Below are 12,787 nucleotides of genomic sequence, written 5' to 3' on the forward strand. Positions count from 1 at the left end.
TGTTGAGTTATTTTGAGGGGACAGCAAATTGACACTGTTATACAGGCTGGACACTCACTATTGTACATTGTAGCAGAGGGTCATTTCTTCAGTGTTGTCACATGAAAAGATATAATAAAATATTTACAAAAATATGAGGGGTGTACTCACTTTTGTGAGACACTGTATAACCACAGCTTGCTTTTTTTTACACCTACTTTTAGGTGACTGAAAACGTGCTTAACATCATGAAGTCTTCTTCTTCTTCTTTTTCTTCTTGAAACATGAGTGCAACTTACTCATAATGCACACAATAACATTCAGTGACTAAATTTAAATAGGACAACCTATCAAGGGAAACAAAAGAGGTGTGAACTTAAACATAAAGGATGAGGATGCCCTCTGGTGGCCTGAAATTTGATATCATTTGGATTTCTGGATCCTGGACGGAAGGACTTCAAGAACTTTTGAGGGAGGGAGGGAAGGAAGGAAGGAAGAAAGAAGGGACAGTGCTGAAATTCATTTCAGTGAATTTTGAGTGCCAAAAGGCTTCAGATAATCTGCTGACTATAAAGTGTGTGTGTGTATGTGTGTGTGTGTTAGCTAAACTTCATTTGTATACCAATAGATATGGCCAGATATTCTCTTCTGAGTCTGTTCAAAATAAATCATACCCTATTCCCAATCTCAGAAGAAATTCCTTCTTTTGTGAAAGTGCACGTGGTTTCACACTCCAGTGACTAAAATCAATTTAATCAATTTAGGTGTAATCAATTAAGGCCTAATAATGTTAAATGGTAACTCCTGCTCAGTAAAGTATAATTAATGGGGCAAAGCTTTCATTATTTTCAGTCACTGTCACCATAGCCAAGAAGAAAGAACTCAGTCATGATCTTTGGACGTGTGTGGTCAATGCCCATAGTGGATTGGAGGATCATGACCCGAAGCGTACGGTGCGAGTGGTCAAGCAATGGTTCAGGGACAACAACATAAATGTTCTGGAGTGGTCAAGTCAGAGAATTTGTGGAGAGAGTTGAAGATCCAGGTCAGGACTAGGAAGCTTTCCAATCTCCAACAACTGGAGGCTTTTGTGAAGGAAGAGTGGGGAAACATTCTGCAGCAGACCTGTAGAAATCTTGTGGAGACAAGAAGAGTTTCCAGGCCGTCATTAAGAACAAAGGCTTTTCTATTGATTATTGAAACACTGTAATATAAAGGGGATGAATCATTCTGAACATGGTGATTTTTGAATATTTGTCAATAAAAACCCATGACATGTCATATTTCTTGAAATATCACATGTTGTTATTTCTTCAGTTGTTTGTCACGTATTAAATATATGAAAGTATTCTAAACCTCATTCATCACAGAAGACAACTCAAAAACACTATAAACACACCAAGGGTATGAATAATTTTGAGCACAACTGTATATACACACAACATTATGAGCAGTGAGAGGTGAAGTGAATAACACTGATGATCTCCTCACCTGTTAGTGGGTGGGATATATTAGACAGCAGGTGAACATTTTGTCCTCAAAGTTGATGTTAGAAGCAGGAAAAATGTGTGACAAGTGTAAGGATTTGAGCGAGTTTGACGAAGGGCCAAATTGTGATGGCTAGACCACTGGATCAGAGCATCTCCAAAACTGCAGCTCTTGTGGGGTGTTCCCGGTCTGCAGTGGTCAGTATCTATCAAAAGTATCCTTTAAGCCCTGTAACTTAGAGGTCTTAAAGGATCTGCTGCTAAAATCTTGGTGCCAGATTCCACAGCACACCTTCAGGGTTCTAGTGAAGTCTATGCCTCGAAAGGTCAGTTCTGTTTTTGCAGCAAAAGGGGGTTCCACACAATATTAGTGGTGTTCATAAGCCTGATCGGTGTATAAGCCTTTTATAAATAGTTTCCAATATTTCTTTATATTTATAAACACAACATTCATACAACACTAACGACTGTGTTATGAGCAGGAAGCAAGCACCGGCTTCAAAACCATGAAACTTTCCACACTTGTCACTAGTCTGTGTTAATGTGTGTACACACTGAGTGAGATGGTTCGGTTCCCAGAGATGATCAGTCATTTAAAGTCAAACAAACGTCACATTATCTTCATCAGGCCGTGTTTCAGGAAGAAATCTACTCACCTACACACTCATCTCCTCATCCACTTATTGCTAATACACTAATTCACTCTAAACCACAGCAGGAGAGCTGATATATCTTATCTTTACACACCTCAAATATTTAAACATCGTAGTGCTGAAAATATTCAGAGCATTAACAGATAGGGATTTTCTACACTGTTTGTTTTTATACACAATCATCTCCTCACTTCAGTCTCAGAGCTCATGAGCTTCAGAATATTTAAGAGGCGAGACTGGATCAGATCGGCCCATAACACCATCCTGGCATTACCTGACTCGAGGTAAGACATCTGCTGCATTTATAATGCTCCTGTTACAGCCTTGATGTCTTTCCTTTCCTTTTCCATCCTTTATTGGAGGACATGTCTTTTTATTTTTTCATCCAAATGCATTTTTGAATTTTTTATAATGCTCTTCAGAATGACTATTAATGCTAACAACGATCTCTAAGATGAAGGTTGGAAAATGTTTTGAATAGTTATCGTGGTAGTGAAGAAAAGATGTGGATTGATTTAGGAGAATAAATCAGAAAAGACAAGGGGGGTTATGAGCTCATGTATGTGGAAGAGAGCGGAAAAGGGCTGATTTTTATACCTCATGCTTTCACACTGTTTTGTTTGTTTTTTAGCTGCTGGTTTTCTGCCCAGTTTTTCTTCAGGTTCTGAGAGAGAGAGAGAGAGAGAGAGGGAGAGGGAGAGAGAGAGATGCTCATCATGCTGGCTCACAGACGTATCGGTTACGTGATGTTGTTCCTCTGTGCTGTTTCTTTCTGGGCTGAAACTGCGATGTGTGGCTCCAGCTTCCTCAGTCCAACCCAGAGACCACAGGTGAGTGTGTGTGTGTGTGTGTGTGTGTGTGTGTGTGCAGACATGCTTTTGTATCTTTGTAGGGCCCAAATGTCTCCACAATAGTAACTGTTAGTAATAGCGGACTGAAACTTTAAAAAAAATTCCAATTAAAAGGTTCCAATTAGTTAGTGAAGTTAGCAATGTCTTTGTGTGAATAAATGATAGCATTTATGGCTCTTATCCAGAGTGACTTACAATCTCATTTTATACAACTGAGGGTTAAGGGCCTTGCTCAGGGGCCCAGCAGTGGCTGCTTGGTGGATCTGGGTTCCAAACTAGCAACCTTCTGACCAGTGGGCCAACACCTTAACCACTAAACTACCACATCCCCAGTCTGATGCATTAATTATTCCAAGAAGTAGTAGAACAAGAAGCCTTTATTACCACCACACCTACATTACAGCACAGTGAAAAGTCTTTTCTTCACATTTCCCAGCTGAGGACGTTGGGGTCAGAGCACAGGGGCAGCTATGATACAGCACCCCTGGAGCAGAGAGGGTTAAGGACCTTGCTCAATTACCCAGACACCACTGCCCTGAAATGACAGGTCCTCACAAGGATAGAAAGATAAACATGCATGTGTGTGTGTGTGTGTGTTTCTCTGTTTATCTCAGCAGTTACATTTACAGACATTTACAGATTCAATCAGTAGAACGTGTGTGTTTTAGAGTCGCGGAGACCGAAAGCCTCCTCGAGTGGGACGGAGGACTGCAGTTGACCTCGAGCCTCCTCTTCATCCCGAGGATAAGATCATGGTATGCAAACATTCAGATGAGAAATAAAAACAAAACGAAAATTAATGATAAATTATTAACTGACATTTGTGTTTCCTTCTGTGATGCAAGAAGAACACAAACCTCCTTAGCCTAAAAAATGTGTAGACTTCTGTGTAAATGTGTAGAAGTGTAAACTTCTAAATCCAAGAATTTAGAGTTCAGTCAGTACAATACTGTGTACTGTGATAATGTATGCAATTTGAGTGTTTTATGGGAACTGTGAATGCTTTGATTTTTGAAGAACAAAATAAATATCATGTATACTACCTTTTATTAAGTTTAAAATTCAACAGCTTGCATCATCGTTATGAAAGGATAAACAGAAACACGTTTTTCTCTACAATAAACACGTACATCTGAACACAGCTACAGATAGAAGGCCATTATTTCTCTTTTCTAAGAAAAGGTTCACAAGGCATCTGCTTAATACTAGATCATGGACTGGGATCCTGACAAATAAGTCACACTGATGCAAGCGAGCGATCAGATATGAATCTTGTGGGACAAACAATAAGCACATTTAGTGCTGTGTGAAATATTTACAGCGTGCTCCTTATTGTCTGTCTGAACAGGGTCACAGTAGATTAAAATAAGCTTCTAGTCTATTTAGATTTTGGGAAAAATGACTAAATTAAATCTCTTAGAAGAATATCAGAGACCTGAATTCTCGGACAATGCTGAACATTTGCATCTTCCTCTGGGTTGAAACCTTTTGAACTGAAATCGTTCTTACGGTTCTGTAGGTGAGCGCACCATTTCAGCTGGCCATGTCTCTCAGTGAGACCGAATATGAGGATTACGGTCCTGTGCTGCAGAAGATGTTACTAGATATCCTGGGTGATCCTCTCACTTCGGGTGGGTTCTGATATCTCACACACACCGAGTTTGTACTCTGAAGTTAATACAGACAGTCACGTCATTGCTTTTCCATTTGTTTCAGATCAGACTAACCCCATCTGAACAGGACTGAAGGATCCTGACTTGTTTTTCAAAATGCATGTAACAGATATGTGAAATAAAGATGAACACAAATAAAACGGCAATACAGCAGTCTTGTGAGGGTGCAGTTTCTTTATGTTTAAAACAAACGCAGATGTACAAAATAAAAGGATTTTCTGTCCTGCGGCATCCATCAAGCATCCGAGGGAGTGAATCATTTCGAGCTCTGTAAGCAGGGTTGCCAGATTCTACACATCATATCCGCATATTGCAGATACTGTTTATATGGCAAATCAGAAATGCGTTCTTATTACTTTTTTTCCCTCCCAGAAAGCACTGAGAAAACAACAGCAGCAAAAATATGAGGTGAAGCTAAATTCAGAAACAACAAAAAAACAAATAGCCAGATCCATTCCTAAATCACTTCTTCTAAAGCCATGGAGGTCAATCTGGGAAATGTGAGTAACTCAAGAAAGTCACCTATGATTAGGGAAATTGACTATAATTTTTAATAAAAATGTATTCTGTGAGTAGAACATTCACAAACTTTATGGATTTAAATGGGTGAAGTTGGAGGGGTTACAGGCCATAGATGTGTGTGGTGTTCTGGCGGATTGTTTTGAGTACGGTGGGGAAGAGCTCTCTCTTCAGCACGCTGATTTCCTGCAAAGTGTGTATGCCCATTCCGGGGTGAGAAAACCTACACACAGACTTGGACACCTACAGAGGGACAATAAAAATCAGAGTAGAAACATTAGTGTTGCTCTGTTACAGGAAAATAATCGACATGGAGGTACTGTTACAACACTAGATCACCACATCACAGCAATACAGCATTTACAATTCTTTATTTCTTAAAGAACACATCATAATTTAACAATTTATATTGATTCTGTAAATGTTGTTAACTTTAATGCATCAAAAAGCATCATCCTAATGACAGTTACACTATGTTGCCAAAAGTTTTGGGACACCCCTCCAAATCAGGTGGTGTTTTTCAGGGGTTGGACTCGGCCCCTTAGTTCCAGTGAAAGGAACTCTTAATGCTTCAGCTTCACACCAAGACATTTTGGACAATTTCATGCTCCCAACTTTTTGGGAACAGTTTGGGGATGACCCCTTCCTGTTCCAACATGACTGCACACCAGTGTACAAAGCAAGGTCCATAAAGACATGGATGAGTGAGTTTGGTGTGGAGGAACTTCACCTCAACCCCATAGAACACCTTTGGGATGAATTAGAGCGGAGACTGTGAGCCAGACCTTCTCGTCCAACATCAGTGCCTGACCTCAAAAATGCGCTTCTAGAGGAATGGTCAAAAATTCCCATAAACACACTCCTAAACCTTGTGGAAAGCCTTCCCAGAAGAGTTGAAACTGTTATAGCTGTAAAGGGGCGGGGCCAACTCCATATTACATTCATGTGCATGTAAAGACAGACGTCCCAGTTTTGACCTGGCTCACAGTCTCCGCTCCAATTCATCCCAAAGGTGTTCTATCAGGTTGAGGTCAGGACTCTGTGTAGGCCAGTCAAGTTCCTCCACACCAAAGTCATGTGTCACGTGACTTTCTGCACCACTCCTGTCTCATTAACATATGAAAAACCTTGGATGGGTTTTTTTAATTCAGTTTTATTTTATTGTACAATAATGGTTTGCTGTTACTGAACATGGCTCAAAAGACTGTTTATTTACCCGTACTTTACACTGATTATGCTTTCTTTCTGCTTTGTGCAACTTATATAATGTTAAGTATATGCCAAGAAAGTCAAAAATTGAATAAAAAGCTGTCTTCTTGCTGTTTTTGAAATGAAAACGTCCATGGAGTGCACATTATTTAACATAACACTAATAATTTTAACGCAGACCGTAGCACAAAACTAGATTAATGTATCTAAATGTAATGTTTATAATTCAGTGGGATAGTTGATGTGTTTTGAGGCTGCATGAGACCTGTTTGGGCCGGAAGTAGGGTGCGTCGGTTTCCAGCAGGATTCGGTCCAACGGAATTTTCCTTACGGCGTCTCGGGCCTCCACGGCGTTAGGGTTCGTCACCAACGCCGTGAAACCCACACACAGGTTTGGGAACTCGCTCAGGAATGGCTCGATTACGGAGTAACTGTTGGTGAAGCAGTGTCTGTAACACAAAAACACACAAGCTTGCTGCCTCAACATGTTATGAAAGCACATGAATGAATCCCTCCACATGCAGTATTTATACCGGTGTATCTTGTAGTCTCGAGGAACACACTTCTTCATAATATCCAGCAAATCGTCATCAGCGTCCCGGCAGTGTATAACCAATGGCTTTCCCAAAGACACGGCCAATCGCAGCTGCCGCTCGAACACCTACACGCAGAGGATCAAAGCCAATTACGGAAAACATCACATTCTTCAACACAGAGGAAGAAGAAGAGAACTGTGTATTTCATATTATGTATTTCATAGATGTTTCCAAAGATTCAAAGTAACTACACAAAAAATAAACGCATGATGGTTATTTTGTGGTAAAAGTGGAATAAGATACACCATATTGCCAAAAGTTTTGGGACGTCTGTCTTTACATGCACATGAATGTAATATGGAGTTGTCCCGCCCTTTACAGCTATAACAGCTTCAACTCTTCTGGGAAGGCTTTCCACAAGGTTTAGGAGTGTGTTTATGGGAATTTTTGACCATTCTTCTAAAAGCACATTTGTGAGGTCAGGCACTGATGTTGGACGAGAAGGTCTGGCTCACAGTATCCACTCTAATTCATCCCAAAGGTGTTCTATGGGGTTGAGGTCAGGACTCTGTTCAGGCCAGTCAAGTTCCTCCACACCAAACTCACTCATCCATGTCTTTATGGACCTTGCTTTGGTCACTGGTGTGCAGTCATGTTGGAACAGGAAGGGGTCATCCCCAAACTGTTCCCACAAAGCATGAAATTGTCCAAAATGTCTTGGTATGAAGCTGAAGCATTAAGAGTTCCTTTCACTGGAACTAAGGGGCCGAGTCCAACCCCTGAAACACAACACCTGAACTCAATGATATGGAGGGGTGTCCCAATACTTTTGGCAATATAGTGTATATAGGGTGGTGCTGTTATAGGAAAAAGAAAAAAAATTCAACATCAAGGTCATAAGAGTGACTCTGTCTCATCAGGCCATCATGTTGTTGTTGTTTGCTTTCCTAAAAACATATCCCTAAGTGTGCAGTGTATTGTAATTTTAATATTAATATTTGTGAATTTATCCATCGTCATGCCGCACTACCTTTTTCTGTTTGCTGTGGCTGGTTGAATTCTTATGCGAGTAATCCAAACCAATTTCTCCAAAAGCGACAGTCTTGGGGTGACGCATGGCTCGCATGATGCTTTGCTCATGAGTGGAATTGTACTCCTTGGCGAAGTGAGGGTGGCATCCAAAGGCACCCCATACAAACTCCTCTTCTAGGAGCCATTCCCAGATGGCTTCCTTCTGAGTGATTCTCGGGTTGCAGAAGTCAGTTATGCAGCCACGAAATTCCACAGGGAAACTGCTGGTGTATTCCTCCCGGAAGCTTCGGAAGCTTCCGTGGAAGCCCAACTTCCCGTACAGCATGTCCAGGTGACAGTGGGTGTCAATGAAGCCCAATGAGTTGACGTCTGACAGCCAGAGAGGCTCTGATCCTGCTGACCTCCTGCGGGGGACCATGTCTTCAGTAAGGGGCGACGTTAATCCATAGGGCATGCCTGCATATGATGACCGGTGTCTAAACACTGGCGAGAATGCACACGTCTCGTTTGGAGACAAGGCATAAGAGTCTGAAGGTGAAGGACTCTGTCCGATTGACTCGTTAAGACTAAGGTCCTGCCCCACATCTACGACTGGATCACTGTGTAAATATGTTTTTTTACTAGCAGAGGAATTGCCCTCCCTCCATGTGCTCCAAGAGGAGGTGGTGGGCTGGTGGGATGAATCGTTCCATGGCATACCAAATGAGGTCTGTAGGCTCAGCGTGACTGTTGGAGGTGGGACATATTCCAAAGGAGGTGGAGCGTCAGCACCACCAGCTTCTCCGTCCATCTTGCACATCTTCACTCGCTCGAAACATTCGTCCTGCGGAAGCTTTAAATTGACCGAATCCTCATCATCTGACCAAGGAGGAGAGTGGCTTCCTTTCAGGACCACGTTCTGTGGATGGAGATAAACCAATCATCAGCAGGTAGACTTGAACGCCCTGACATCACAGATACTGTTAATTAATTAGTGTTTATTGCCATCAAGGTAGTAGCTAAATTCTAGGTACAGTATATCACAGTAAACCTCAGTAAAATAAATCATTATACATTTTAATCTGTGTTTATTTACCTATATCTCTTATCCAAATGTTACCCTCTCCTGTTTACCTCAGTGTGGGCTACCACTGTGTTCTCCTCTTCCTGTGTGTCTATAATGACGTGTGGGGGGGGTGTTTGCTCCTCTGACTGGACAGTTTCCTCACTGAACGAGTAGAAGCTTTGCTCTGTGTTTCTCTCCATCTCTGGTTTAACATCAAGGGTTTCTCTGGGAGCTGTCTGGGACTGCCGCCTCTTGGTACGGTTCTCGGTGTGGGGCGACTTCCTCTGTCTGTTACCGAGAGCGGCATCCAGGGCTCGGAGGTAGATGACCTTTGAACCCTCCTCTGGAGTCCTGTCTTTTCGCTTCTCACCAACGGTGGACGACGGCGACTGCAAAGGTGACCGACATTCTAACTTAGGGTCAAACAAACACACACACACACCAGACAAATCCTAGCATGATTTACATTTTTAAGTCCATTTCCAGTATACTGGGGAGCAACGTATGAAAGACATCTCCAGTGTCAATGCTTTGTAATAGTGTCAAGAGTGAGTAAATGAAAGTTCACAAGTTTTCAGACACTGGAAAGTCTTGAAGTTTACAAATTGTGGTTTCTCTGTAACCAGACTGGTGAGGAAACCAGGTCAAAGCTACTATAAAGAAAGTGAGGACAGAAACTAATTTGTTTCTAAGATGTTTCACAACACTAACTGTAACTATAAATAAAAAGAAAAAACAAAAAAAGGACATTCTTTAAAAATGTAATTGTAATATATCGGCAGTACAAGAGGAATAAAACACTTGGGAGTGGTAACAGCAACTCCATCATTATTCTTCATAGCTCATTTCTCATCGAGTCTTTTGTTTCTCTTTGTTTACTATCTACTATTGTTTACTATTTGTCACTAATGACATCATTAAAATTTACTCTCAAAGACTCCTCAAACAAGCGGCTAAAACATCTGTAGTACATTAAACCACAAATCCTTTTTCACGGACGTCCTCGCGACTCGGGTACAAACCGACCGATTACCTCTGTGTTCCCGAACAGTCTGCAGGGTCTGCGGGCCAGACGGGGTGTTTCCTGAGTGCCCGGTGTCTGCGATGGTGTGACACGTCTCCCCTGAGGTGTGCTGAGGTTAATGTTCGCCATTTCTCCCAGTCCCACTGAGCTGGAAGACACGTCCAGGCTGGGAGAGGAGTCTTCACACGATTCATCACGTGCATCACCGCCCCAGCGTGTGGGCCGAGCCAAACCGAGGTCATTCTTCTGGAACTTCGTAGGTGAGATGAACGCTGTGCGCAGCCAACTGAACTTCACTTTCGTCTTTTCGTTGGTCATGGCGCTGAACTGGGAAAGACGGAGAGTGTAGTGTTTGTGTGAAAGCCTTACATAACCAACATCATATCCCTCATACTTATACTCGGCATCGGATAAGTACATTCCTAATCAACTGCTTTTAATTCCTGCAAAAATTATTACAAGAGAACCTTGGTGAACAAACATCCCCAAACTACGCGTGTCTGATCTCGCTACACAGTAGAAAGCTACGTGAACTATACCTGTACAGTCTGTGTAAAAATTAAATGTTCTCTCTCTCTCCTTTACACTTTTTTATATTTTGTGTTGTATTCTTTTTGTATAAGGCTTTTTCATATTTTGTGCTCTAAAAACCCTACAAATTAAAAAGCTACATACGATTCATAGTGATCGGGAACGGATTAATTCTATTTACATGTATTCCTATGGGAAAAAATAAATTGGACTATGACCGAATCGCCCAGAATTCGCGTTTCAGACTTTACTTGAAACGCTGTATGAGATGATCCTAATAAAACCTTGACTGAACTGTAACCCACTGCAATGAGCCCTCGAGGTCAGTAAATACGACGAAGATCCTCTAACAGTCGACCTGCAATTAAATAAACGACGTAAAGCCGGCTTTATGTGACCGTACTCCTATAGAGCAACCTTAACTTTATGATAAATATCATATTTAGAAAAAAAAAAAGCTCCTAGTCTTTGGATTGTGTGGAAAATGAGAGATATCACAAGTATAATTTGTTTGATATGCTTTGTTTACTAATATAATAATAATAATAATAACAATAAAAAAGATTAAAATACACTAAACTAAATATTTTAAGATCTTATAAATGTTTACATTTATATGAGTATTATTATTATTATTACTACTACATACAATAGTAAGAATATTTAAGTGTAAATAATAATAATAATTATTATTATTATTAACAATAAGTAATGATCAAAATACAATAGACTAAGGAATTTAAGATCATGTGAATCTTTAAACTGATTATTATTATTATTATTATTATTATTATTATCATCATCATCTTTATTACATACAGTGTAGTTCCAACGCCCCGCCCACCAGCTATTTTAAAACGTCACTTAGACATTTTACGCAAACATACATACATACATACATACATACATACATAAATAAATAAATAAATAAATAAATAAATAAATAAATAATGTAAGCTTGAACATATATAAATACATACGTACCTTACACACACACACACTTTTTGTACAAATTAGCTAACCATAACCTTGCTAAAGCTAACCTTAGCCGCTGATTACTATGGATATTTACATATTTTTAACAGAATTGTTAAACTATTGTATTTTACCCTGAATATCAGTGTAAAGTAACTACTTAAATATTATTGTATAGTTGTAATAAATACCTTGAAGCGTTAACCGGACAGCAACGTTCGAACCGTCGCCACTCACTCACGAGCGGAATGCACGCGCGCACGGCAGGGAGTCGATTCTCCAATTAGAGTCGAAACCAAATAGGAGACTGAATCACAACCGTTAAGATTTAAACAGTTAATTGTGAATCGACTCAGAATCGGGCGTTTTGAAATTTGGAATCAAACGACTAGCAATAGAAATTAAAAGAGAGGGGGGAAAAACCCGCTAAGACTTAAAAAATAAGTCATGTAAAAAAGAAAAAAAAAGTGGACATTATGTTGGCGATCACTCGCAGCTACATTCTTATTTATTTTTTGACACAACAACAGGCATAAAGTGCGCTAGCTATAACTCGCTAACTAGACATCGCCACTTCGTGCGCGTGCCCCCATCACGTGCCAACCTCAGCTAAGCCTGTGTATGTTTTTGTTGCTGTTTAAGATTGTGTAAATCTTCAAAATGTAAAAATAAATAAATAAACATGTATAAACAGTATTCGCGAAGCCTTACCTCTGCCCAGACAGACTGATCAATTAGTTAACGATCTCCTGACCTCGTGACCTTTAGAGTTCAGTGTGATGCTGCATTTACTGACCCAAGAGCTGAACTCCATTTTTGGTCATTCCAGACAATAAGAGCGTAACACTTTGCGTTTTGCAAGAGTTTAACGACACCCACTGGTGAAAAGCACAGATGGTAAACATTATACCTGTTCTACGTAAATAGTTCGTCCAATTGATTCATTGACTGGAAAGAGTAGAGCCAAGAATAATAGACGCAAACTGATGAAACTTAACTTATAATAACAACTCTCATGAATTCTGAATTTCTGAAACGTCAGAATTTATGTTTTTAATATAAGAGCAGTTTTATTTTATTTAACATTTATTGAAGTAGTCTCCATCCGGGTCATATGCCGAGTTCACGACAAGTGGAAACTCGGAATTTTCCAACTTCCCACGTTTGAGCGTTCGCGCAAACTCAGCCGACGGAAACTCGGAATAGTTGTTTGTTTAGTGTTACATTTATTTTATTTTATTTATTTTATTTTTTTCACGTTGGATGTAACAAT

General features: G+C 40.3%; 2 protein-coding genes across 4 annotated transcripts; one reads left to right on the forward strand and one right to left on the reverse strand.

Annotated features, from left to right (window-relative positions):
* Positions 1-2,253: 2,253 nt before the first annotated feature.
* On the forward strand, positions 2,254-4,814 carry ghrl (ghrelin/obestatin prepropeptide). Of its 3 annotated transcripts, none has more exons than XM_058403064.1 (5): positions 2,254-2,403; positions 2,751-2,949; positions 3,639-3,725; positions 4,490-4,601; positions 4,687-4,814. In XM_058403064.1, exons 2-5 carry the CDS (start codon positions 2,827-2,829, stop codon positions 4,704-4,706), a joined length of 342 nt encoding a protein of 113 aa, XP_058259047.1. In that variant the 5' UTR covers positions 2,254-2,403; positions 2,751-2,826; the 3' UTR covers positions 4,707-4,814. The 3 variants fall into 3 exon arrangements, with proteins under 3 accessions (XP_058259047.1, XP_058259049.1, XP_058259048.1); XM_058403066.1 differs by having other exon boundaries at positions 4,692-4,796; XM_058403065.1 differs by having other exon boundaries at positions 2,348-2,403; positions 2,770-2,949.
* A 30-nt stretch (positions 4,815-4,844) lies between these two features.
* tatdn2 (TatD DNase domain containing 2) lies at positions 4,845-12,502 on the reverse strand. Its single transcript, XM_058403057.1, has 7 exons — positions 12,226-12,502; positions 10,018-10,335; positions 9,053-9,373; positions 7,938-8,837; positions 6,905-7,032; positions 6,637-6,820; positions 4,845-5,405 (listed from the first exon to the last, which is right to left on the reverse strand). Exons 2-7 carry the CDS (start codon positions 10,324-10,326, stop codon positions 5,265-5,267), a joined length of 1,983 nt encoding a protein of 660 aa, XP_058259040.1. The 5' UTR covers positions 10,327-10,335; positions 12,226-12,502; the 3' UTR covers positions 4,845-5,264.
* Between the last annotated feature and the right edge of the window lie 285 nt (positions 12,503-12,787).

The sequence above is a fragment of the Hemibagrus wyckioides genome, linkage group LG11, assembly GCF_019097595.1.
Source record: "Hemibagrus wyckioides isolate EC202008001 linkage group LG11, SWU_Hwy_1.0, whole genome shotgun sequence".
NCBI lineage: Eukaryota > Metazoa > Chordata > Actinopteri > Siluriformes > Bagridae > Hemibagrus > Hemibagrus wyckioides.